Here is a 25,053-nt window from a genome sequence, read left to right on the forward strand (position 1 = left end):
GTTATTTCCCATAGTTTCTTCCTCCTAGTTCTCGCACTAACACCCCTCCCACAGCCCCAATGGTTTAGCCCGGCTTCCCCAGGGGAAACCCCGAGGGGCGGAGCAAGAGTTATCTGCGAGCGGCCCCGGCTCCCTCTCCCCGGACCATTTGGATCGCTCCACATTTGGGGGTGGGCCGGTAATCACGGGGCAAGGCGCGAGTCCCGTGCTCCGATTGGTCAGGGCCGAAGTAAACATCCGGTAGGGTGGGGCGGGGCCGGAAGTGGAAAGGGAAGGCGGTGGCTGAGACTGTTCCGGAGGTTCCGGACTTGGAGTCGGTACTCCAGGTGCCATGGGCAGGGCTGGAGCGCGCTGAGGGAGACTTCGGGTACTGAAGGGGACGTGGGGTTGGGCCATGGCGGGTGCTAGGGCCGCCGCCGCCGCGTCGGCGGGGCCGTCGGCTTCTTCGGGCAGCCCGCCGCCGCAGGAGCCGGGGCTCGGGGAGCTGCTAGAGGAGTTCTCCCGGACTCAGTACCGGGCCAAGGACTGCAGCGGGACGGGCGGCTCTAAGGTGAGTTTGTAGTTGTAATGAGCACAAAGAGAACTCCTTGGCTTGAAAAGTTACGGAAGAAAGGCGGAGATCAGGGGTCAGAGGAAGGAGAGAGGAAAGTTTCCAGGGTCTGGACCCAAAGAGTAAGGGTCGGGTTCAAGAACCGAAAAAGGAAGAACTAAGGTCCGAGTGAGCCAAGGAAGGACGTCCTTTGGTTTGAAATTTTTTTTTTTTTTTAGATTTTATTTATTTATTTGACAGAGAGAGATCACAAGTAGGCAGAGAGGCAGGCAGAGAGAGAGGAGGAAGCAGACTCCCCGCTGAGCAGAGAGCCCGATGTGGGGCTCGATCCCAGGACCCTGAGATCATGACCTGAGCCGAAGGCAGCGGCTTAACCCACTGAGCCACCCAGGTGCCCCCCGTCCTTTGGTTTGAGACAAAGCTTTTGGAGGTCAAGGATCAGAGCTGAGAGTCCATGTTCAGATAGTAGAGAGGGGAAGCTGAGAAGGGTTATTCCCGTGCATCAGGTTGTGGGTACAAAACCCCCCAGATTGAGATGATTAAAAAAAAAAAGTCTAGAGGATTGCTCTAGGTCAGAAGTCAGAATGGAACCAAGACATGGACTGAGTGTGCTTCTTTCTACAGCCTGAGTGTGACTTTAGACTAGGCCCATCTCTTTTCTTCCCCTACAGATAAGGAAAAGAGTCCATACTCCCTCTATTCCTTTATCAAAAGCAGGTCTTAGTTCCCGTCAGTCTCCTTATTGCCACACCTGGAAGGCATCCAGCCTGATAAGGCCATTCCCTAGGCACTGTTTGGCAGTCAAATGGGAATCTTGCGGATCCTCCTGTCTCTTATTCCCCATGTGCTTTTGGCAGGTTTAGCATCAGGCTTTCCAGTGGGATTCTTTTCCGTTCTGGGCCATGAAACTGTGGTTTGGCTCCAGGGTATACTTGCTGGAACATAACTGCAGTTGGCATCCTGCTACTCTCTGGAGTAACCTAGGGAAGACTTCAGTATTGATGGGATTTCCCCACTTTCCAAACAGCCAAGTGATTTTCAGATCTTAGCCTGAGGACCACCTGTTTCAGCATTGTCTGGGGTGCTTGTTAAAATTAAAGGTTCCTTGATCCCATCCAGTTCTACTGAGTCAGAATTTCTGAGGGTGGGAACCTGAAATTTGCATTTTTAATAGGCTTCTTAATGATATCCATGCATCTTAAAATTTGAGAATTCCTAGTTTAAGCCACTATGAGTTTTTTCTTCTCCATTGGTCTTTTTTGTGGCTGTGAAGGGTTTGCTGAGCCCCTCTTCCATCTTACACCCATGAAGATTAGGATTGTCTTAAGCTATACCTGACTTTCACTGCCAGCTTTAAAGCCTCTCCAGGCTTCCTGATCTCTTGTAGATTCCTCAAGATATTACACGTCTTACGCCTTTTTTCTAGTGGACCTTTCCCTGAATTGTGAATTAAATAAGAGCAATTTTAAGGGGAGTTCATCCTTTTATTTGATAAATAAATGGAGTGTGGGGAGACAGCCTTGTCTGTATCTTTTACTCATTACACTAACTAGAGTGTCTGGGTATTTGTCAGTGACTAGAGAATGGGAAGTAATCTGGAGCCAGGGGAAGATAATGGATTAATGTTAGTTAAAGTAACCTAGAGCAAGAGTTCTTAATATTTTATGGATTGTGGACTGCCTTGAAAATCTAATGAAACTTGTAGCCCTTTCCTGCAAGTGCTTAACAGTTTCACTGCAACACTGAGGGGTTCAGAGACCTCCCAAAACATACTGCATATAGATTAATGAAGTACACATCTAGGGCCTGTGTCCCAGCAATGGGTCTCTTCCTAGCATTGCATAATAATCACAGAGGCCCATGTCATTGCCAGTGACCTCTGCAGGTCACAAACTGCCTTATTCTCATACTCAGAATCCCAGAATCTTCTTTATGCTCAGGTCTCCTCCTCTGTGCAGGTTGAGCGCATTGAGAAGAGATGTCTGGAGCTGTTTGGCCGAGACTACTGTTACAGTGTGATCCAAAATGTGAATGGGGATATCTGTGGCCACTACCCCCAGCACATCGTGTTCCTGGAGTATGAAAGTTCTGAGAAGGAGAAAGACACGTGAGCATCTTGTAACTAGAGTGTGCCTGTCTGGGGAGGCTCTGACAGCTCATCCCCAGAGTCAGGAAGTCTGCAACTGGGTGGGGAACTGGGTGGGGTAGACTCATTTTGCCCAGGTGTGAACCCTTATCAGACTTTTTGTTTCATTCAGGATTTGATAAGTTAGATTGACAAAGTAGCTGGGCAGAGAATGAGCGGTTGGAAGTCACTATCCTGGACTTCTGTTTCTGCCCTACCCTAGGGCTTACTGACCTAAGACAGCTTACTTTACACCTCACCATTCTGAACCTTAGTGCCCTTTTTTAAGAGAGTGGGGTGGGAGCTATGCTGTGTTGTTGACATCTTAAGATCACCTAACCATTTATAGGGCTTAGGAGCCTGATGTCTGGAGTCAGACTGCTTTGAGTAACTTGGGCAAATTATGTAATCTTTTTGTCCTTTGGTTTTTCTCATTGGTCAGTCTCTGTCTCTGTTTAGAAAAGTGGCTAGTGTAATTCCAAATGATAAGTGGGGCTATTACAAGCCTGGCGTGGGTACTGTAAGATAGAAGTAAGACCTACCACTTATTGAGGCCCTACTAAGGCCCAAGTACTTTCTCTGGGTAACAACAGGTCATATATGAGACTATATACAGATACAACCCAAAGGTAGTCAGTAAATGGTGGCAGTTGTTTGACACTAATAAATCATCACAGCATGGAGTCTCCAGGAGATGCTTTATGTTGATTTCAAAGTTTGTTCTCTTAGTCTCCATGCTTGCTGGTGATTTTAAGAGAATCCAGGAGCTGTTGTCCACAGTATCTGTGAAAGCACGGCCTTGTAGATGTGATATTATGATGAGTGCAGCAGGCCCTCACTATTGAAGTGTGCCCATCAGGAACCAGCTAGAGATTCTGAAACTCTGGCTCCAGAGCCACTGAATCAAAATCACAGCCTAGTGATGCCCTAGTGATTCATATGTACACGATGCCCTAGTGATTCATATGTACATTAAGGTTTAAGAAGCGCTGCTACAGATAAACCAGGGAGAATGGTTAATTCTGCTTGGAGTGTGTGTGTTTAGGAAGAGCCCGTGGTAGAGGTCCTCTTCAGCTGGAACTGGAAGGATGAGTAGCAGTCCTGACATGTCCTAAAAGTCCAGTTTGTATATGGTCTTGATCATTAGGCCAAGGAGTGTGGACTTGTGGGTGTCAGTGGTTTTATTGTGCTAGTATCCCCTGAGCATTCATTAAAATCTCAGATCTTAGGACCGCTGAAGCAGAATTTCCAGAATCTACATTCTTAGAGAGCTCTCTAGATGAGTCTTAACCTACAGTATAGCCTGAGGACCACTGCTGTAGGCCACAGGGAGCCAGAGAAGGCTTTGAAGCAGAGAGGAATAACCAGATGAGAGGAGTGTAAGGACTAAGCCTTGGATACTTTATCTGTAAAATGTAATTTCTGGAAGTGTGCCATCTCATGAAGTTGTGGTGGGGTTCACTGAGAAAAAGGAAGGAATTAGAAAAACAAATTGTATGTGGAGCATGGAAATTATATCATATCCTCAATCATATAACTTAAGAACTCCTGGGATCTCTAACCCTAAAGATTTGGGCTTTGTTATACCTCCATTATATATGGTTTCTAGCTCTTCCTGACTTCTTCCAAAATTAGGTAGACTCAACATCTGTAAGCCCTTAAATAAAGTTTCTGAAAAAGATCTCCTTTTCCTTGCCCTTGCCCTCCTCTCCACCCTCTTCAGTGCTGGCTGATGGTTTTACGTTGGTGCCCTGATGGCATTCTGGTACTAAGCCCAGCTGTAGTCAAGATGGTGCTGCTTCAGCTAGAACTGTGAGCGAATCACTTGTGTTTTAGTGACAAAACAAAATCTGACTCAGTAGGTCTGGAGTGGGGCCCGAGCTTCTGCATTTTCTCACAAGCTCCCTGGTGCTGCCACCCAACCCTGTAGTAGAAGTACATTAACGGACTTAGTCTTGGTTGCCCCACAGAAGCTTTTCCTGGAAGGAAACCAGCTCAATGCTGATGCAGTCGAGCACTTAAAGAAGGGGAAAGGAGTGTTTGCCAGGGGCCTACTGTTTGGCGGGTGTTAGGGTTTCACACACCAGCTCCCTCAAGTCCTGCAACTAGCCAGTGAAGTAGGTGGTATCACTCCCATTGTACCAGAGAGAAAGTGAAAACCCAGGGAAGTAACTTGCCTTTCCTGCAGATCACAGAAGTACTAAGCAGGGTGGATCTTCCGGATCTTCCTCACTCTGCTCTGTGCCCCTGTTTGTCTTTTCTTTCTGTCACTGCCACAGTTCTTCCACGAGCAGGATCACAGCTTCTAGGCCAGGGCCACAGTGGCATATTTGTCACCCTAGAGGAGTTATTGAACTTTTTTTTTTTTTTTTTGCTTCCTGTTAGGCCTTGGAGTAATTCTGAGTGGGCAGTGCCTTTCAGTTGAAATGAAAGTGGTATATGCGTGTGGGAAGAAACAGAACTTTTTGCTTCTTTACATGCCTGGCTTTGGTGTTAATAGGACACTAATTAGACCACATTACACAGGATTGAAGTGGATTCAGGAAGTGGTTTAGTTCTGTTCATCCACCCCCCAACCCCAGTTTAGCCCATCATCTGGGAATAGAAGTCTGGATGGGGCCTCTGAACAGCCAAGACATGTGTTTGTTTACAAGCGTCCACTGAGCTCTGCCATGTGGCAGTCCCGGTGGATCCAGGTGGAAGCCCTACCAGATAGATGAAGTCCCTACCCTTAGGTCTTTTGAGTAACACAGACCAGTAAATAAGCAATGACCGTGTAACAAGAACCAGAATTAGGGGAAGTACAGATGAGGCACTGGGGGATAACTCTAGCATAGGAGGGGTTGAGGGGTTCCCTCACATCACCAATTCTCGGCCACCAGCTGGGTGTCCTACGATTCAGCTTGATTCTGACACTGTCTACCCAGAGATAGCATCAGATTCCACAGGTTAACAGCTCAGTCCCATAAGACAAACATAAATACACAAGCCTACGTTTATTCATTCAAATCTGAGTATCATGTGTCAGACATAGCTCTGTGCTTAGCACTGTAAGAAAAAGAGCCCAAGGCCAAGAGATGATAAAAATAAAAACAGGAACTGCTAAGAATGGAAGCTGAATTGGTTCTCTGAGTAGGGGAACTAGCCTAACCAGAAGTATGCCTGCTGCCACATTAAAAGACTGCCCAGAGCCCCTAAGAGAGAAATACTGGCATGTTTTCCATCTTGGTTTTATGGAGTTTGCCGAATGGAAGCTCGACCCGGGAGAATCAAACACAGTTTCAAGACATTTAGAACTCAGAGGGAGCCGCTGGTGTGACTAAGTGAGATCCTTGTGCAATAGATGGTGCTGACCAGATCTGTGAAAATGGCCTGGGGCCACCAAAAGGGGAGAGGAAGAGTACTGTGGACAGTATTGTGGGCACTCTCTGTTTATATTCTCCGGGCATCTGAGTTGAATTAGGAGATTATTTTGTACTGAGGTGTCTTTATTTCATGGAGAAACTGAGTGAGGGGAAGTGGCAGAACTTGGTGTTCAGTGAGCCGTGGACTTTCTAGGGCATGGCTGGGTGGCCAGTGCCACCCTATAGGCACCCTGAAGAGGCACTCCAGCCTCTTCAAGTTTGCCATTCTTCCTGTCTTAAAAAAAGAAAAAAAAATGACTACTAAAGTAACATCTTAAATCAGACCTTACAGAAAAATATACCACGGAAAGTGTTATCCCCTTGTTCTCTTTCCAGAATTAGCAAACTGTTGGCCCAGGTTTTTATTTGAAAATCTCTTTTTAACTTCAATTTCAGCTCCTCACTTGATAGTAATTATATTTTTAGTAACTGTGGCTTATGAATGTATCTATGAAGACTACGAAGAAATCAGAATTTTTCAAAGACTTTATTAATCCCAAGAGCATCCAGGTAGACTTAAAAAGTTACCACAGATGTATAGGAGTTGCTGAACTTACTCATTTAGAAACAATTATTTATATGCATTTCCTGTGCAAGAACACATGGATGCCTAGAAGGATTAAGATGTAGAAGAAATTAAATGCCCTGTAAGATTTGACCTGGAAGCTCAACCTTATAAGGAGGGAACATGAACATCTTCCCTCTCTTCTGCTCATTTAATCTACATAGTTTCCCACCCTTTTAACTTTCCTGCCTCTCCTTTCTCATGCAACCAGAACCTCTGCCTGGCTGATTTGGGGCATTTGCTCAGGACTGGTAGGTGAGTCTATAAGAAAAGCCACTGTATTTAGGGTCTACTGATTTGATTATGGCTTTGACTTGCTAGAGCTCATCTCTAAACCTGACTCTTTCATATTCTCAAAGCTCCGTTACCAAACCCAGTGCAGTATCTACTATATTTCTTCATGCCACGAATAGCTGCTTTTTTACCTCCTTTGCTCCAGCATTCCCTGCCCTCTTTGCTGTTTGGACTGTTAAAGATAGTTGAAATGTTGATGAAATATCAGAAGCTATCACTTTCTTCTTAGCCTGCTCCCTGCAAGATCACAAAAATGGCCCTATGATTTCCATAGGGTCCCCAGGGCACCTATCGTCTTACTCCAGGAGTAAAAATGGTACACTTAAGACGTAGTCAGCATCCAGTTTGCTATGTATATTTCTGTATTTTACATACCATGTCTTCAAAGTAGCTCACTTGCTTTTTCATTTTAAGGATTCTAAAATCAGGATGACTTAAATTTTATTACCTGTAATAGAGGATTTTTTTCTTTTCCCGAAAAGCTTGACATAATCCATGATCTAGAATTTAGGGATTAAAGCATTTCCTAAATTTCAAATGAGTATTCACACACACACAGATCTGTAGACCTCTCATGGGGTCTTTGTGAACACACGCACACACATACATACAAAATGCCCACTTAGAAGCCAGCCTGACCTGCCTCTTGTCTGTGCCTCAGGTTTCAGAGCACTGTGCAGGTGAGCAAGCTGCAAGACCTCGTCAACCGTAGCAAGACGGCCAGGTGCAGAGGACGGTTTGTCTGTCCAGTGATCCTGTTCAAGGGCAAGGTAAGAATATACCATAATAACCTCACATTCCCTGAGACCCTCTTCTGGGGTAACTGACTTAATGCAAAGTGTATGGTCATCTTGTTCTTGGCATTTGCCAGCCAAGTGTTGGGTGATTACTGGGTGCCTGGTGCTGTGCAAAGCAGGCCAGAGAAATAGACCAATTCTTATACCACCTTTCAGGGGAGTCTCTCCCCTTCCAGGGGATAGTCACACCTGAGTACCCCACCGTGTATGTGTGTGTGTGTGTGTGTGTGTGTGTGTGTGTGTGTTTTAAGATTATTTATTTGTTAGAGACAGAGAGCAAGCGAGCACAAGCAGGGGGACTGGCAGGCAGAGGGAGAGGCAAGCTTACCGCTGAGCAAGGATCCTGATGCAGGGCTCCATTCCAGGACCCTGGCATCATGACCTGAACTGAAGGCAGATGCTTAAACTGAGCCACTCAGGGGTCCCACCCAGGCTGTGTTCTGGAGCCAGTCTGCCTACGTTCAGATCCTGGCCCTGTTACTTCCTGCCTATACAAGGCCTCAGTGTCCTTCTCTATAAAAAGAATAATAATCATGCCTACATCAAAGGTTTATGAACTAGATTAGATCAAGTAATTTAATACATTATTGTTTGTTCATTCTTTCAGTCTTATAATTTACTAAGTGTTTACTGAATGTGTATTATGTTTCAGGCCTTAAGTAGGCCTACTACATCAGTGTATAGACAAAAATCCTTACCTTCATGGAGTTGATACTCTAGTGACATTCGTTAATTTGGCTCCCCAGCATAGTCTCATTTGCCCATCTTTTTATAATCCTTTGATGTAACGGATGTTCCCATTTTGCAGATGAAACAAAGTAAGTAACTTTCCAAGTTTACCAAAAGAGCTGGGATTTGAACTGAACCTGGAGTTCCCTCAGGCTACTACACTGAAAGATAGGGTCCTCTGGTGTCGTGTAAGAGGAGCTTGGACAACAGTGTGGAGTGACTCACCAGTGGCCTAATTAAGTGAGCAGGTCATGGCTTGAGAGCACTGGAGGAAAAACAGAACGCTTACTGGCAGACGGGGGAGGTTCCTAGCAGGTGGTGCAGCATGGGAAAAGGCATGGGGACAGGAACCAGAGGGGCCAGGACACCTCCCTGGCTGGTGTGGAAGGTGTGTGCAGGCCAGAGAATGGAAGGGATTGATGACAGGAAGCCAAATGCTGACCAAGGTGCTTGCATTTGCCAGTAGAGCAGTGTGATTTTTGAGCAAGGAAATACAGGAGGAAAGTAGCTTTTTCAGGAGGATTAGTCTGTGAGAAGTAGATGAAAGTAGGGAGAGCTGGAGAATGGGAGGGGAGCAGATGAGGTCTCTCTCTTTGGTTGGCAGGTACATGAACACATGTGCTGCAGCCCCAGTGGCATGCAGAATCCAGCTGTGGTTACCCAGTGTGGGTGGTCGAGTGTCCGGGCAGTGAGGAGGAGAGATATGAGGCTTGCCCCCTTTTGCTTCTATAAAATTGGAGAAGGGCAAATGTGAAAGGGGAGTTAGGAAAGGGGACCTGAATGAAGGCTTCCTTGGAGAGGTTGATCGTAGGGAAGAGCTTATATGGAAGTTCCTGTAGCTGATCATCTTACAGCTTTTCTTTTCCCCTCCCACTTTGGAAAGTTTTTGTGTTCCTGCAAGTTATTGGAACTCCAGTTTAAAGACCACTGCTCTGTGGAGCATAGTGCTTGTCACTAGAAATTATATAGGTAATACTCAAATCAGTATTTGCCCAAGTGTGTCCCATAGAACAGTAGTTTTAAGGGTACACTTGTGTAAAGCATTCCCTGTCCATGAATGAGAAATTCTGCGTACCTGAGTTGGCCTGACCACAGGCCCTACTTTCATAAACTCCATTGGCACATGTTCATTGATCTAACAGAGGCTCTGGAACGACTTAGAGCAGAGAGACCTGTGTAGCTTTGTCAGGTCCGCTGTTTCTCCTTTGTCTGTACACTGCGAGTAGGGAACTTTCCTGAATGTGTTTGAGAAGGGCCACACAGAAGAGCTGAACAAGTGGTGTTGCTAAATGGCAGATTGTGCCCTTACAGACTAGGCAGGCCTGTGAGAAAAGAGCCCTAAGCCACTTGATGTCCGAGGAAGACCAGTGAGTTAGAATTATTCTGAGGAGTTCTTGGCATTCATAAATGTTTATGAGGCCTTTCCCATTAATCCTGCTTTCTTCTCCTTTAACACCTTCTTGTCCAGGCAGCATGGTACCATTTCATACCTTTTGGCTTCCCCTGACACAATCAGTGTTCACTCACTTTTTACCTCCCTACGTGTGCTTCATTCTAATTGTGTGTTTGATGTCTGCCCTAGTCCTAATCCCTTTGAGGACAGGGGCCTTGTCTGACTGTTGCCCTGCCAGACCTAGCAAAGTAGCCACCTGGCTTAGAAGTGGAAACTCAGTTCCACTTTTGGATAAAGCAGTAGTGGGCCCTGTGCTAGTGTCTGGGGTGACAGAGATGAATAAGGCAGTCCTTGTGCTCATGGAGCTCAGTGAGTGGCAGACAAGTGAACAGGCAGCAGAGAAGGAGATTAGAAACGGTGGGAGAACGTGTTGTGTTTTGAAATGGGGATCTCATCCTTGGATGTGTGGCACACGGCAAGCACTTGGTAACTAGTGCGGTGATAGCAGTGTGAATGACCAATACTTCAGAGGCAATACCTCTGCTAGGTTGGGGAAGGCAGGTGTGTTAGGAAGTGCTTGCTTCCTTCAAAACTCACTTTAGTATGGCTCGTGCGACGGAGGAACTCAATGTTTGATGTTACTCCAGTTAATTATAGCTGAAACAACATGGGATTTTTTGGTTAAACACAAGGCTACTTTTTTCCCCCTTTAAATGCTAAAAGTAAAAGGGCACCTGGCTGGCTCAGTCAGTATAACATGTGGCTCTTGACTTCAGGGTCATGTGTTTGAGCCCCACGTTGGGCATAGAGATTACTTAATTTTAAAAATCTTTTTTAGTTAGTTAAAAAAAAAAAGGCTAAAAGTAAACCATTCTAGTTGAGATGATGTGCTAAAAGTGTAAAATACAGATCGAATTTTAAAGATTGAGTACAAAAAAAGTAAAATATTAATGATTTTTAAAGTGATTATATGTTGGCATAATATTTGAGATATAATTGGGTTAAATAAAATATGTTATCAAAATTCTTTAAAAACTCAGTTCAATCATTTAAGGGTAAGATGTTCTCCTCTGCCATTTTCTCCCCCAATTCTTGTATTTAGCTTTCAGACGATTAAATGTCCTTTTAAAGGTCATCTTTCTTTTTTTCCTCCCTTAAGAGATGGGAAGTAAAGGTCTGCCACTTTTATTGGTGTGTCCGAGGTGGTTACTAGATAGGCAAATCTACAGAGCAGTAGTCCTCTGTAGAAGTAGAGGCCACTCACAATTAGGTAAATGGAGAGCATTCACAGTGCATCCTGTTTTCTCAGTCAAGAGCTAAGCTTAAAGAAAGAAATGATGGGGTTCTGGTTTAGAGCCATGAGGCTAAGGAGCAGGTCTCAGGAGTTCAAGTCTGTAGTGCAGTAGAGCTTCTGCCAGGTACTGCCTGAGGACCTTCCTTCAGAGGAGGCTAGGGCCTTACTTGGGGAATTAGTCAGCTCGCCCTTTTCAGTCTCATGAGTCCTCTGGGCCCAAGTCTTGCTGCCTGACTTACCAAAAAGGCAAGGACGGATCTAAGGAATATGGGAGGACTGGGACAGAAAGAAGTATCTGAACCTAGGAAAGAATTCAAGAAACAGTCTCCGAACTCAGGGGCCAAAGACAGTATGTGTCCCTGCTCCGAAAAGATGTAACAAAATAAATAAGTAAATAAATGCAAAGAGTGAGATTTGGTGTTAGCAACTCAGATGGTGGGAATCGGTGGGCATGATAACACACGCCAATCAAACTCAAACAAGCTTTCCCACACGGCTGCTGAAGATGGCGGTGGGGGGGGCAGGTCCCTTGCTCAATGGCAGAGGCTATCTTCTGGGCTGCTGGGTGACCATCGTGGCAAACTAAGTATGGCTAGGCTTGAAGCCATGTGCTGTGAGGGCATCAACATATCTGGCAGTTTCTACAGAAACAAGTTGAAGTAGCTGGCCTTTGCTCTTTAAGCGGGTGCACATCAACCCATTCTGTGGTACCTACCGCTTCTGAGTGCCCTGCCGCATCTTTTGGTGGACAGTGCGAGGCCTCCTGCCCCCTCAAGACCCAGTAAGGCCAGGCTGTCCTGGGCCACCTCAAGGGATCCTGCCACCCTATGACAAGAAAAAGCAGGTAGGTGGTGGTTTTTCCTTGCTCTCAAGCTTGTATCGGAAGCCTACACTAAAGTTTGCTTACCTTGGGTGCCTGGCTCACGAGGATGGTTGGAAGTACCGGACAGTAGCAGCCACCCTGGAGGACAAGAGGAAGGAGAAGGTCGAGATCCATTACTCGAAGAAAAAGCCACCCCTGAGGCTACGGAAACCGGCTGAAAAGAACCTGAAGAAGAAAATTGACAAATGCATAGAAGTCTTCAAGACCCATGGACCACTGGTCTGGTCCCAATAAAATTGATTGTTTATTTCAGGGGTTGGGAGACCTCAAAACAACCTGATGTGCCCCTGTTGTCTTGCTGTCAGAAATCAGACTTCCCCACTTAACGTGAGAGTTTCTCAGGTGCTAACCCTGGGGATTGACACTTCCCTGCTACAGTTTTCCACTTCCCTGCTCCCTATTACTGGGATGGTTCCCTTAGAGCAGCTCTTAACAGGGGCTTGAGGTGGGTCCATGGATGGACTTGGGAGAGTCCAGGAACCTCTAAAATGTAAGTTAACTGTGGTGCGTACATTTTTTTTCTGGAGATAGTTGATCATTTTCATCAGATTTTCGAAATCCTTTTGGACCCAGAAAAAATTAAGCAGCTCCCACCAGAGTGCATCCTTCTCAGGCCAGCAGGAATCCCAGCCCACATCCTACATCACAGACTGCTAGGGCAACCTTCCCAGGAATCTCTTCTTGTCCCCAGCCCTGAAAAAATATCACACCCTGCCTTAGGTTGTATGGAGGTTCCTTTTCTATTATCCGCCCCCTCCCCAAGGCTGTCATTACTTCAAGAGAGCGGGAAGGTGACCTGGTGATGCCCACCCACATCCCTTTCCTGTAGCAACAAAACCTTGTTTCTCTTATTATTTAACAGAGAAGAAAAAGAAGGCCTCAGGTAGTATTTTGCACTCTTTCAGGGACTTGCTTTACATTGCTGGTCTGTGTGACACATTCAGAAATGAACTTCACCCCTCTCTGTCATGCCCTTTAATATAAACTCACAGCCACCTCACTGCCATCCCTAGCCTTTAGCTAAACTCTGGGTTAGTTGGCCTACCCATTACCACCTATCTCCTCCCATGCCCCCAGCCCTACTGGATCTCATCACAGTTTAAAGATACAGTCTTTTTTTTTTTTTTTTTTTTTTTTTTTTTTCCCCTTTTTATTAATTTTTTCAGCGTAACAGTATTCATTCTTTTTGCACAACACCCAGTGCTCCATGCAAAACGTGCCCTCCCCATCACCCACCACCTGTTCCCCCAACCTCCCACCCCTGACCCTTCAAAACCCTCAGGTTGTTTTTCAGAGTCCATAGTCTCTTATGGTTCACCTCCCCTCCCCAATGGACAGTCTTTTTTTTTTTTAAAGATTATTTATTTATTTGACACAAAGAGAGAGAGAGAGAGATCGATCACAAATAGGCAGGGAGGCAGGTTCCCCTCCAAGCAGAGAGCCTGATGCGGGGCTCGATCCCAGGACCTCGAGATCGTGACCTGAGCCGAAGGCAGAGGCTCAACCCACTGAGCCACCCAGGTGCCCCTAAAGATACAGTCTTAAGGGGCGCCTGGGTGCCTCGGTGGTTTGAGCCGCTGCCTTTGGCTCAGGTCATGATCTCAGGGTCCTGGGATCGAGTCCCGCATCGGGCTCTCTGCTCGGCAGGGAGCCTGCTTCCCTCTCACTCTCTCTGCCTACTTGTGATCTCTCTCTGTCAAATAAATAAATAAAATCTTTTAAAAAAAAAAACAGTCTTAAAATCAGATTTTGAAGTTCAGTCCAGTTGCCTGGTTTCTAGGATTCTAGCTCTCAAAGTGATCTTTAAGTAATGAGGCAAAGAGTGAAAAAAAAAAAAAAAAAGCTCAGTTACAACTACAGCATTTCCTTGTTGAGGAGAGAGATGTAATTTCTTCAAAACCAAACCAAACCAAACCCGAACGTTTCTCCCTTAATTGACTCTCCTGCTTCCGAGGTTGCTCATCCCAGTGCTGAACAGTTCCAAATGATGATTAACACAGGCTTTGGAGGTAGGTGGGTCTAGATCAAATCCCAGCTTACCCCTCCTTGTATGACCTTACATATCACATCACCTCCCTGTGCCTTCTGTGAAGCGGCAGCGGTGCATGCCACCTGCCACATCTACCTCATGAGCTCGCTGAGAATTCACTGAGAAGGTAGTGTAAATGTTTCAGTGCCATGCCCAGAACACACACATAGTATCATCGAATCCTACACACATACACATGTGACAGCCCCTCAGTCTGACTGGTACTCTTAGTAGCACTCTGGTGGCTCTTATTTGGGAAAGATGCTCGCTTGACAGGGTGTACATTAATCTGCGGAGTCCTGGGCGTCTCTTCAACTGTGCGCACTTGAGAAAATCATCTCTGCCATTGGCCAGAGGGTACAAACTTGAGGATCTCCTGTACAGCAGAGTGATTATAGTTATTAATATTGTATTCTGTGCTTGAAAGTTGCAAAGAGAGATGATCTTAAATGTTTTTACCACATGAAAGAAATGATAATTGTGTGGCATGATAGAGCTGTTAGCTAACGCAATGGTGGTAATGATTTTGCAATCCATTGGTGTATCAAATCAACATTTTGTAAACCTTAAACTTAGACATTTGTATGTCAGTTATATCTCGATAAAGCTGGGAAAAACAAGAACACAAAAAAACCCAGAAAAGCATCTGAAAATGCTGTTTCTCTCCCAGCACATTTGCAGGTCGGCTACCCTGGCTGGATGGGGGGAGCTGTATGGACGCACTGGCTACAACTATATTTTCTCAGGTGAATATTGAGCTACCTCCTCTGACTAAGAACAAGAGCCCAGATACAGAGAATAGCCACCCACGCTACAGTGGCATAGGTAGAGAGTATGAGCAATCTGGGGGGAGACTGGGACCTTCTCTTCATCACTCAAGGAGATGCTGGGGTAAAGAAGACTGCCAGGCACATGAGACATCTGATGGCAAAGAGAGGAGGGCTGTCCTTGGGGGTCGTGTCAGAGTGGGGTGGGAGGAGCCTGGTCAGGAAGCCCTGGGGGTGGAGCCCTGTGCAACAGCCTTGGTGCTGACAGGTTTCTCTGGCAGGGGGTGCAGATGATGCCTGGGCAGATTCAGAGGACATCACCGAGGAGGACTGCGCTCTTCGGTCAGTGCCAGATTGTTATGGATCTGGGCTTGTATGGGGGTGGGGTATTTGACCAGTGGTGGGCATTTTCATACTATGTTCATCGGTGGTCCAGGTGAGTGCTTTGGCTCCTTTTCTTCCACTGCTAACTCCATGTCTTGGAAATAGGGTCATTAAGGTCCATCCCATAACTTCTCACCAGAGCTGATTTTAATGGCTGGCTAGGTTGTCTCTCTCCCTCCTGGGCAATCTCTCAGCCCCAGGGTCAGCAGGTCTGAGACAGGGCTCAGACGTCTGTTTGTGTGTTCAAGCCCTGTTGGTTACAGGATGTGATCAGGATGTTGACAGCCAGCCTGCTGGGTATACCTGGTACCAAGGCACAAGGCAAGGGCTGTAGTCCCTATGGGGAGACCCAGAGACTATAGATGTTACACAATTCATCAAGCTGTCATTGATGCCATAATAGAACTTGATACAGAGAAGTATTTTAGGCCCCCTTAAAGGGAGGAAATGGGTTGTTGGTTCACACTCCTCTACCTCCTTTCCAAATGTTTTTAGAAAATGACCCTCTGGGATATTTTGGAAAAGCTCCTTTGGATGGTCTGTACTGTGGAAAGTCTTTAACTGGTGTCAGGCATCTCTGGAATGCATACAAGCACCCTAGTAAGATCAGTTGCCCCAAATCATGGTTTGGTGCACGAAAAGGCATCTCACTATGCCCAGTTCTGCCTGTTAGTTCCAAGAGCTGCAGCCCTGGCTTGTGCTCAAGAATGTTTGGCTCTTCCCCTGAGATCAGACAACCTCTGCCTCAGCCAGGCCGTGTTCCATAGCATGCACTGTTCTTGGCGAGGAGACTGCTGTGGACAGCAAAGCAGTGGGCATTGAAAAATTAATGGTGACTGTGTATTCGTTCTGCTTTTGCCTTTATCTGTATGACTGATCAAAAGACAGCCTGGGGGGATTTGGAAAAATTTTATCTCCTTGCTTCTTAGACCTGCTAAGTAGAGGGAATTCACTTGCTAGTATTTCATGATCAGTTGCTAAAACAGCTCTAAAAAGTCCATCTTCAAACAAGCATTTCACTCTGTTACATTATGAGCAAATCATGTGGCTAAAAATGGTCAGATACAGGAAAAAGGGGGGTTGGAGGGAGATAAACTCTAATGGAAGCTTAGAGACTCTATCAGCTACCAGCTTGCTGCTTTTTAGAACTCAGATTATCTAGTGTTCGGGCTTAATGTCAAGCAGTGCCAAAAAGCTCTTTCCCAGTTCCCGGCTGCAAATTGCTCCTCTTTGAAATATGTCCCAGAGAGCAGGGTAATCTCTAGAAAGTCACCTTCCCTGAAGCCAGCTGTCCTGTCTCGGCCCTCCCTCCATCTTACGGAGAAGGGAAACAAGTTTTTGCCAATGATATCTATACTTCCTTGAACATGTTCCCTACCCCTCAGACTTCTCTGAATGAATGTGCAGTATAGCTTCTCCCTTCGGCTCTTTGTTTCAGAAGTTCCGACACACATCTTTTTGATAAGGTCAGAGGCTATGACATCAAGCTGCTTCGGTACCTGTCTGTCAAATACATCTGTGACCTGATGGTGGAGAACAAGAAGGTGAAGTTTGGCATGAAGTAAGTACAGGCCACCTACTGTGAAATAGGCAGAGGTGATACATTCACCGCTCTTCAGGTCAGTGATGGTATATAACAGTTACCAAGGGCTTGCCACATGCCAGGCCTTGTGCTGAGGGCTTTCTGTACATCTTCTAGCTGTATCTTCAAACGTTCTTGCAAAGCAGGTTCTACTGTGCCCCTCTTGCAAGTGAGAAACTAAAGCACGGAGAAGTTAAGTAACTTGCTCAAAGTCATGGAGATAAGTAACTGAGGGGCCATGAGTCTCTAACCTGTGCTCTGCTACCTCCTTTTCTTAGGTGGTCTTGAAGATTCATCCCTTGGCCCCAGGTTCTGTACTATCTCTGGTAGATTAGAGTCTCCTTCAAGTAGAACAACAACAAAAACAGAAATCAGTATATATATACCCAATTTTTACTGCACATATGGACCAGATCTTGATATTTGATAAGCCAAATTTGAAAATAATGGAAGTGGGGTTGAGGTGATGAGATTGTAGAAGTCCCCCCCCCCAATTTTTTTTTATTTTTTCATAATATTGACTTTATTTATGCTGAGGTTGTCTTAGAAAATAAGGCATACTGTGGCCTTACAGCTTAGCTGTGTGTAGATAGCTGAATAGTCCCTTCTCTCTTCTTCCCTTCATCTATCAGAATGTCTTAAGTCTTTCCCTTTCAGATGCCATTTGTCCACCCTGCTTAGGAGTGTCCTCGGTGAATATTGGAGAAGACAGTAGAGGCGACAGTCCCCCTGAAGCCCCCTTTGGACAGTGTCTCAGTTACTTGCTGTCGTGTCATTCCACCCTCTGGGTCGGGGTGGTTGTGCTGCCTTCATTTGTGGGACTCAGTGGGAAGGTTGTGGGTGCTGCAGAATTGGAGAGTAACCTCTCTTGCTTGATAAGTTAGAGTAGGGGGCAGAGAAGTTACATTTCTTCTCTTTTTTTTTTTTTAAAGATTTTATTTATTCACTTGACAGAGAGAGATCACAAGTAGGCAGAGAGGCAGGCAGAGAGAGAGAGGAGAAGGCAGGCTCCCTGTGGAGCAGAGAGCCCGATGCGGGGCTTGATCCCGGGACCTTGAGATCATGACCTGAGCGGAAGGCAGAGGCTTAACCCACTGAGCCACGTAGGCGCCCCCAAGAAGTTACATTTCTTAATTGTTCAACGTTAGCACTGCCGAAGGGAATCATTCCTAGTTCTGAAGACTGGTTTCTTTAGCAAGAGGTTCATTTTACGTTGCTGTAATACTCATTGGGGAATGGTGCATATGTGTTGTGATGCCATAACACATTGTGTCCTGTCTTGTAGTGTAACCTCCTCCGAGAAGGTGGACAAAGCCCAGCGCTATGCCGACTTCACTCTCCTCTCCATCCCGTATCCAGGTAGGGAGCTTTTTCAGGGTCTAGTCTAGTGACAGGTTTCCTAGGACTGGGGCTCTCAAGAGGCCATCCGCAGGCTTCTATACTTAGGTACATAGGTGTCCTAGAGCTTTCCTGGAGGATCTTAGGTTTTGTGTTGTCTTGTTTTAAAGGTTTATTTCTTTGAGAGAGAGAAAGGGAGAGAGAGGGAAACTAAGCAGACTCCTTGCTGAGCACTGAACCCAACATGGGTCTCAGTCTCATGACCCTGAGATCCAGACCTGAGTTGAAACCGGGAGTCAGACACTTAACCAACTGAGACCCTGGCACCACGCTGCGCCACCATCTGCCCTCTCCCCCAGCAGGGCCCCCCCCACCGCCCCTCCTGGAGGATCTTACGCTGATCAGCATAGGACACCATGGCTCTCAGTTTTAAGCTTTCACACTTAGGGTAGGACACTGTCCTGGAAGGTACTTCCATTCGGGGTCCAGGGATTAACTCCTGGCTCAGGTACTACTATTTCTATAACCCTGAGCAAGTTACTTCACCTCTCCAAGCCTCAGCTTTTCTCAGGTGTCATTTGGAACTTGGAAAGGCTTAAACTCAAGGTTTTGTTGTGAAGCTTAGATGGGATCATGTTTGTGAAAGTACTCTGTGCAGGTAAAATACTATTTCAGCATAAAACATTACTGGCCTCTCTGTGTCAGGAACTAATCATGTTACTCTGGCCTTTGTGGTTGTGAACCTTTGAATGTCTGTCTTGGGGTGATCAAGTTATTTATGGAAATTGCCCTAGGTGAGGCCCTAGGTGATGAAGAACATAATTGCTGTGTCCCCAGTTGTACACCGTTGGTGACCTGACCATGTTGTAAACACTTTGGTGTACACAGAGCTAGCTGCATTTGTCTCTGGTGCCCTGATATGTGTGAGACCTGTGGCCAGGGCCGTACTGAATGTACTGAATAGTACATTAGTCCAGTTGGTAACATTGAAGCTTTCTGACAATACCTGCTTGTTCAGCAAGGGAGGCCAGAAGAGCCCTAATGTCAGCGTAAGACTTTGTCAACAGACAGCAGGAAGTGTTCTCTTTCTCCTTGACATCTCTCTTCTGCTTCTCAGCATCAGCATCTGGCTTCCATCCTGTGCTGGACCTTGTCCTCTCATATTGGGGCCACAGAGCTAATAGCAAAAGCCGGCTAGTGACAACAGGTTGCTGTACAGCTGGGTCTTCTCATTAGAACTACAGGGTTATCAGTGCCTGGCAGGAGAGGGTATCCTCCCCATTGTGAGCTGGTGGTATTCAAACCACGACCGTTGATAGCCCGGCACTCTTACCGTAGTGGCCTCTCCTGGAGTCTCTCTTCACTCTTCTCTGCCAGCTTAGTGGTTAGTGCCATATAGAGCAGGTCACGAGTCCCAGCCTTACAGTTCTGTGTGTCTTATTTGAACAAGCACCTCAACCTCATCTCACACTGGCTTCATCCTCCATAAAAATGAAGATAATGGTGCTTCTTTCAAGGTAAAGTCCCAGATTTATCCCTAACATGTGCTCCATAAACACTAGGCTAAATGATGGGTACACAGGGAGGAAAGGCTCAGGGAAGTTCCTCATCTCTGAAAGCTGCTGGGGCAGAGGCAAACCATGATGATGCTGCTGTGGGCTTGACAGTCTCAGAGCCACATTGTGGCAGAAGTGTCCCCCCCCCCCCCGAAAACCCCAACCCCCCCCGGCCTCCCACCCCGGCAGAGTGTCTGTGCTGGAGCAGTTAGATAGCTCTAAAACTGATTTTCGGACCCAGCTCCCAACTCCCAGGAGATGTTTTGGGGGTCCGCAGGCCAAAGTACTCCGCTGGGTAGTAAGAGTCAGTGCTGTGCGAGGAACCACACATCGCTTTCTTTGTTCACATTTAGGTCTTAAGTAGAGCTTGGTTTAGAAAAAATAGTTTTGCTAGAAGTTTGCATACCACTGCTCCCAGAACTGTAGCACCATATCCTTTCTGTTGTAGTGTGGCAACTTGCCAGAAGACGCCCCACATCTTAACACCCATTGACCCCATGATGCAGCAGGCCTTAGTGCAGCCAGTGTGGGGCTGAGGATGTTCATCATGATGCCTGTTGATACTAGCAGAACATGAGAAGAAGCATTCGCATTAGTCAGAATGGTGATTACATACTCATAGAAAAATGCTTAGACTTTTTGATATAGAAAGATGCTTAAGATGTGAAGCAGGACGCGGAATTGTATAGTACAATGTCAGTGTCAACAACGTAAGGGGAAAAATGCTTTCACAAAAGGGCCAGCAGGAAATAGCCAAAATGGTAAGATGCTACAACCTGTGAATTTTTTCCCCTGTTCTTCCCAAGGTTTCTATGTACTGCATCTGATAGTTGTGAGTGTGTGTTGGTGGGAGGGAAATCAATAGGATCCAAATCAATAGAAACCATAAAGCCAGAGGTGGGGGAGATGCTATCACGCATCCAGGTAAGGGGATGGGAGAAGCACTTTTTACCTGCTATGCTTATGTTCTTGAATTTCTTTACAAGTTCGGATTACTTCTTGTTAAGGAAAAGAAACAGTTCGCATTACTGAAACACCAGTTATGAGCTGCGCTTTGTAGCTGTTCATGGCATCTTAGCTGAATCCTCTGAAGACCAGGAGGCCAGTCAGGCGCCCTGATGTTCTCAGTTCTAACTCTGTCAGATGAACTGGGACTTGGACTGGCCCTTGACCGGGAGAAGTGTTCTGAGAGCACTTCTTCAGCACACCAAAATAGCCAAAGACTCAGCTGCACAAGTCTGATTGGTTTTTTCCTTGAGCCAGTGGCTGTTTTCACCCCCGCTTTTGGTCCTATCCCTCTTGTCTCTCAGTGGGTTCAGGAGCCTGTTCAGGTAATGAATGTCAGGCATTTCCCTGGGTACTGAATCTATTTTAAGTCTGTCTATTTCTCCCAAGAAATTGCCTCTGCATCACGGGGTGGCCGGAGCTCAGCCCTGAGCCTGTAGTGTTGATTTGAGCAGGTCGAGTTTGGGAAAAAACAGTCCTTCAAAGGAGCTCTGATCAATAATTGGTGGCTTTTCTAAACCTGGGCTCATAAGCCCAGGGCCTCTGTCTGATATTTGTATTTCTTCTTTCTGCCAGGGGGGCACCCTAGAATAGACTGGAATGTTAGAGCTGAGGATGGTTTCCTGACTTCTCAGTCAGCAGTGAGGCTTGAGGGATTAGAGTGCAGAAATGTGTGTGGAATGGAAGCCCAGGATATAGGACATGGGCTGCATTTCCAGACCTTCTTCTCCAAAGGAACCTTTCCTGTCTTCCCTGGGGTGGCCTCACAAAGCAAGGGAGGTTGGCCCAAGAGTAGCTGGGGAAGTTTCATGTGAATTTTTTTGGCCTGTGGCCCCCTCCCCAGAACTCCGATAGCCGTTTATTGCCATTGGGTGGGGACCTCACCAGAACTGGACCTGTGGCCAAAGGCATGTGGCCTCCGAAGTTTGTATTGGTTCTGGTTGAGGAAGTAAGAATAACTTCAAGAAGCTACGTCGAAGTGCCTTCTCCCACTCTTAAAGTCACAACAGCCCCAGGATGCTCCCCGTGCTATGGTGGATGAGCAAGCCTCATTGTCTGTGAGCCAAGCAGTTGACTATAAGCAGCAGGGCTGGCCGTGTGGGCCCTTCCTGCAGCAGCCGCAGCAGCGTGGTTCAGTCAACGCCACCATTATTTATAACACTAATGGCTATCATTTGAAAGCCATCTGTACCTGTGCTTGCTACTGTTTTATATGTATTGTTTCATTTTTAACCATTTCATAAATGAGAAAATCAAGGCTTAGGGAAGTTACACCATCTGCTTGCAGTCACAGAGCTAAGTGAAAGGCTGAGATTTGAAGCCGAGAACGTTGCTGAAACCCTTTCTCTCCACAGTTCCTCTCTGTATTCCTGAGGGCCTACTCTGGCAGAGTTTCTTACAGTTTTTCTAGAGAATGAGACAGGAAAGCACCTCTCAGCGAGATCTTTTGGAGATGGACATGTCTCTTGAGCACCTGTCATGTTTCAGGCACTGTCTGTGGTCCTTTCCACTATGTCACCAGAGGCCTGTGAGTTTGGTGGTAGGAGGGAGAATGATCCTCGGTTACTAGGGAAGTGGCTGAGAAAAGTGCTGTTGACACTCAGATTATAAACCATGCTTTGTTTGCTGGCCATTGGCGCTTCAGGGACAAGTTAGACAAAGGACCTGAAATCAGGGAGAAGTGACCAATATCCACTGAGCCCAGATGGAGAAAGATACAAAGAGGTCTGCAGGCAGGCAGTACCTTATCAGGAAGGCTTGTAACTGGAAACCGAAGGAGCACTAGCTCTTGCCTGTCTGTGCCGGTCTCCACCTGTGTCAGCTGTGGTCACATATGGGGCCCACCAGTATGGAAAAGCTTATGACCTGGTAGCCAGCCGCCTTGGTCCTTTAGCACTCAGAGGCATCTCAGGAAACTGGGCTAGCAAAGGTGATGTCTTAACTCTGCCCTTCTTTTCCAGGCTGTGAATTTTTCAAGGAATATAAGGATCGGGATTACATGGCTGAAGGGCTCATTTTTAACTGGAAGCAGGTATGAGCAATAACAATCATCAACTCGGGTCTTAACATTTCTTTGCAAAGGGAGGGCATGGAGAACAGCTTGCAGTCTTTTTGGGGAAAACAACTACCTTTACCTTTCTCTTCTGTGCCATGGATGAGTATCATTATTTTCCTTCCCTCTCGTCTTTGTATGTACATGTTGAAGTTCTCATATATGCTTTCCTCTCCCCTTTTAATTTATCTCTTTCTTCAAAGGTGTTTTTTTTTTTTTCAGGGACAGGATAGGAAATATCCTTCCTCTCTGCTCTACCATCTGTGTAAAAAGTAAAAAGTAAAAAGTAAAAAGCATTCTGTAAAAGTAAAAAAAAAAGTAAAAGTAAAAAGTAAAAGTAAAAAGTAAAAAGCATTCTGTTCCTTTCCCGGTCGGCAGAAGCCGGCCACGGGAGCCTGCTGGATGCTGACTATAGATTCATCATGTCTGTTTTGGCAGCAAACACTAGAATGGCCTATTGGAAAACTCCACTTGGAAGCAGTGTCTGGTCCCTTTGATTTAAAAACTGTCCCTCCTAGGGTAGCATATGTTTCTGGCCCAGAGTAGGCAAGCACTGTTGAGGGATGTCGTGCCTGCCTTTGGTAGCCACAGCTTCAGGGTTATGACCTACCTGTCACCATGGCTTCTCCTGGTGGCCTCTTGCATCTCTCAAGTGTCTTTCAACCCTCAGGACTATGTCGATGCCCCACTGAGCATCCCTGATTTCCTGACTTCCTCTCTGAACATTGACTGGAGCCAATATCAGGTAAGGGGCCTGACTGGAGCAGGGCAGGATAAGGGAGGGGGATGGAGGGGATTCCCGATGCCTGCCCCAGAAGTCCTTCATGCAGATACCAGAAGGTCCGGCTCGTGCTCTCTGACCTCTCACACACAGCCTAGGAAAGAAGGAGCTGCTTATCCATTTAGCTCTCTCCCGATTTGCTCTTGGCCCAGAAAATCAAAGCTTTCTGATCATGACTCACTCAAAGATTTATGTCCACCAGCAGCTTCTGTTTCCAGAAGACCTCATGGAGTCTGTTTTTCCAGCTCTGGGCTTTAGTGACTTTTTTCATTTTTCCTTTTAAATGCGTGTTCTGCCAGAGAAAGTGCAGAGCTGTCTGACCTCGTTTGATTATAGAAACTTTAAAATTATTTCTATTGTGCTCCTCTCCCCTCTCCCCATGGAAGGACCCCAGTCTTAAGCATGTTTAGCCCACTGTAGAAACCTAAAGGCCATCAGCAGTTTCCTTGTCACTTGCCTCAGTCAGGACAAGTAGCCTTGCTCTCCCCACTGCCTTCTCCATGTCTGTTCCTTCTGCCTGACTGCCACTTCTTACCTCATCTTGTCTGGCTGCCACACTGCCTTTAGGATTCGGCTCCAGTGTACCTCCTTTCCCCTCTCTCCAGAGGGTTGCATGCCTATATCTGCATTCCCATTGACCCTGGGCATATCTGTCATGGAATTTTCCACTGATTTGTAGTCACTGATGTAGAGATCTGCTTTTCCATCTCTGGCAGACTGAGCTCCCAGAGGATGGGGAACCATGGCTTGGGCATCCTCAGCACAGAAACTAGCACGGAGCCTAGAGCCAGACAGGCCAAGCCAGCGCCTACCTAGGAAACATCCTGTTTCCATCCCTTTTTTTGCCCCTGGGTCTGGGCAGTTCCCACCCAGCCTTGAGGTCTCCCTCTGGTAGAGAGGCCAGGAACACCAATTAGGCAGCTGTGTGCTCCCATATCACCTTGAGCTTTATGTCCTGGTCTGTAAGTGGTCTGTAAAGGCAGAGGCTGTGCTTATCTTTTACACCAGCCCTTGATTACAAAGTTGATACTGCATAACTATTCGAATGAGTTAGAGTGGTATCAGATGTTCTCTATGCAGGTATTTCTGCAAGAGGGAACTTAGGAAGAAGAACAAGCCAGTTTTTTGTTGTGCCCTGGAAGCCTAGAGAAGAAATGGTTTAGGGGACCCTATCCCCTGGTCTCGAGTCCTAGGGAGTACCTAGACAGATCGAGTGGTCAAAGGAACTTGCAGGTTTCCTTCTTAATTTGTTATATGCAGAGGTGTCAAGTGGGCCCTACACCTGGCCACCCTTACTGTTCTTTCTGGGACCATTCTGTTTTTGTTTGTTTGTTTGTTTTAGGATTTTATTTATTTGACAGAGAGAGACACAGAGAGGGAATACAAACAGGGGGAGTGGGAGAGGGAGAAGCAGACTCCCCCCCCCCCCCCCGAGCAGGGAGCCCGATGTGGGGCTCCATTCCAAGACCCTGGGATCATGACCTGAGCCGAAGGGAGATGGTTAACGACTGAGCCTCCCGGGCA

General features: G+C 46.5%; 1 protein-coding gene across 4 annotated transcripts in view; it reads left to right on the forward strand.

Moving 5' to 3' along the window:
• The first annotated feature begins 276 nt into the window (after positions 1–276).
• MTMR14 (myotubularin related protein 14) overlaps positions 277–25,053 on the forward strand; it is a 46,405-nt gene continuing 21,628 nt past the window's right edge. For 2 of the 4 annotated variants that reach the window (XM_045990143.1, XM_045990145.1), the window contains exons 1-9: positions 278–550; positions 2,509–2,657; positions 7,600–7,708; positions 14,734–14,809; positions 15,112–15,172; positions 16,653–16,775; positions 18,082–18,155; positions 22,657–22,727; positions 23,419–23,493. In XM_045990143.1, the coding sequence (XP_045846099.1) occupies positions 395–550; positions 2,509–2,657; positions 7,600–7,708; positions 14,734–14,809; positions 15,112–15,172; positions 16,653–16,775; positions 18,082–18,155; positions 22,657–22,727; positions 23,419–23,493 (894 nt within the window). In that variant the 5' untranslated portion in view covers positions 278–394. Of the gene's footprint in view, positions 551–2,508; positions 2,658–7,599; positions 7,709–14,733; positions 14,810–15,111; positions 15,173–16,652; positions 16,776–18,081; positions 18,156–22,656; positions 22,728–23,418; positions 23,494–25,053 lie in introns of all 4 variants that reach the window. The other 2 variants (XM_045990144.1, XM_045990146.1) reach the window with 2 other exon arrangements.

The sequence above is a fragment of the Meles meles genome, chromosome 20 (genome assembly GCF_922984935.1).
Source record: "Meles meles chromosome 20, mMelMel3.1 paternal haplotype, whole genome shotgun sequence".
NCBI lineage: Eukaryota > Metazoa > Chordata > Mammalia > Carnivora > Mustelidae > Meles > Meles meles.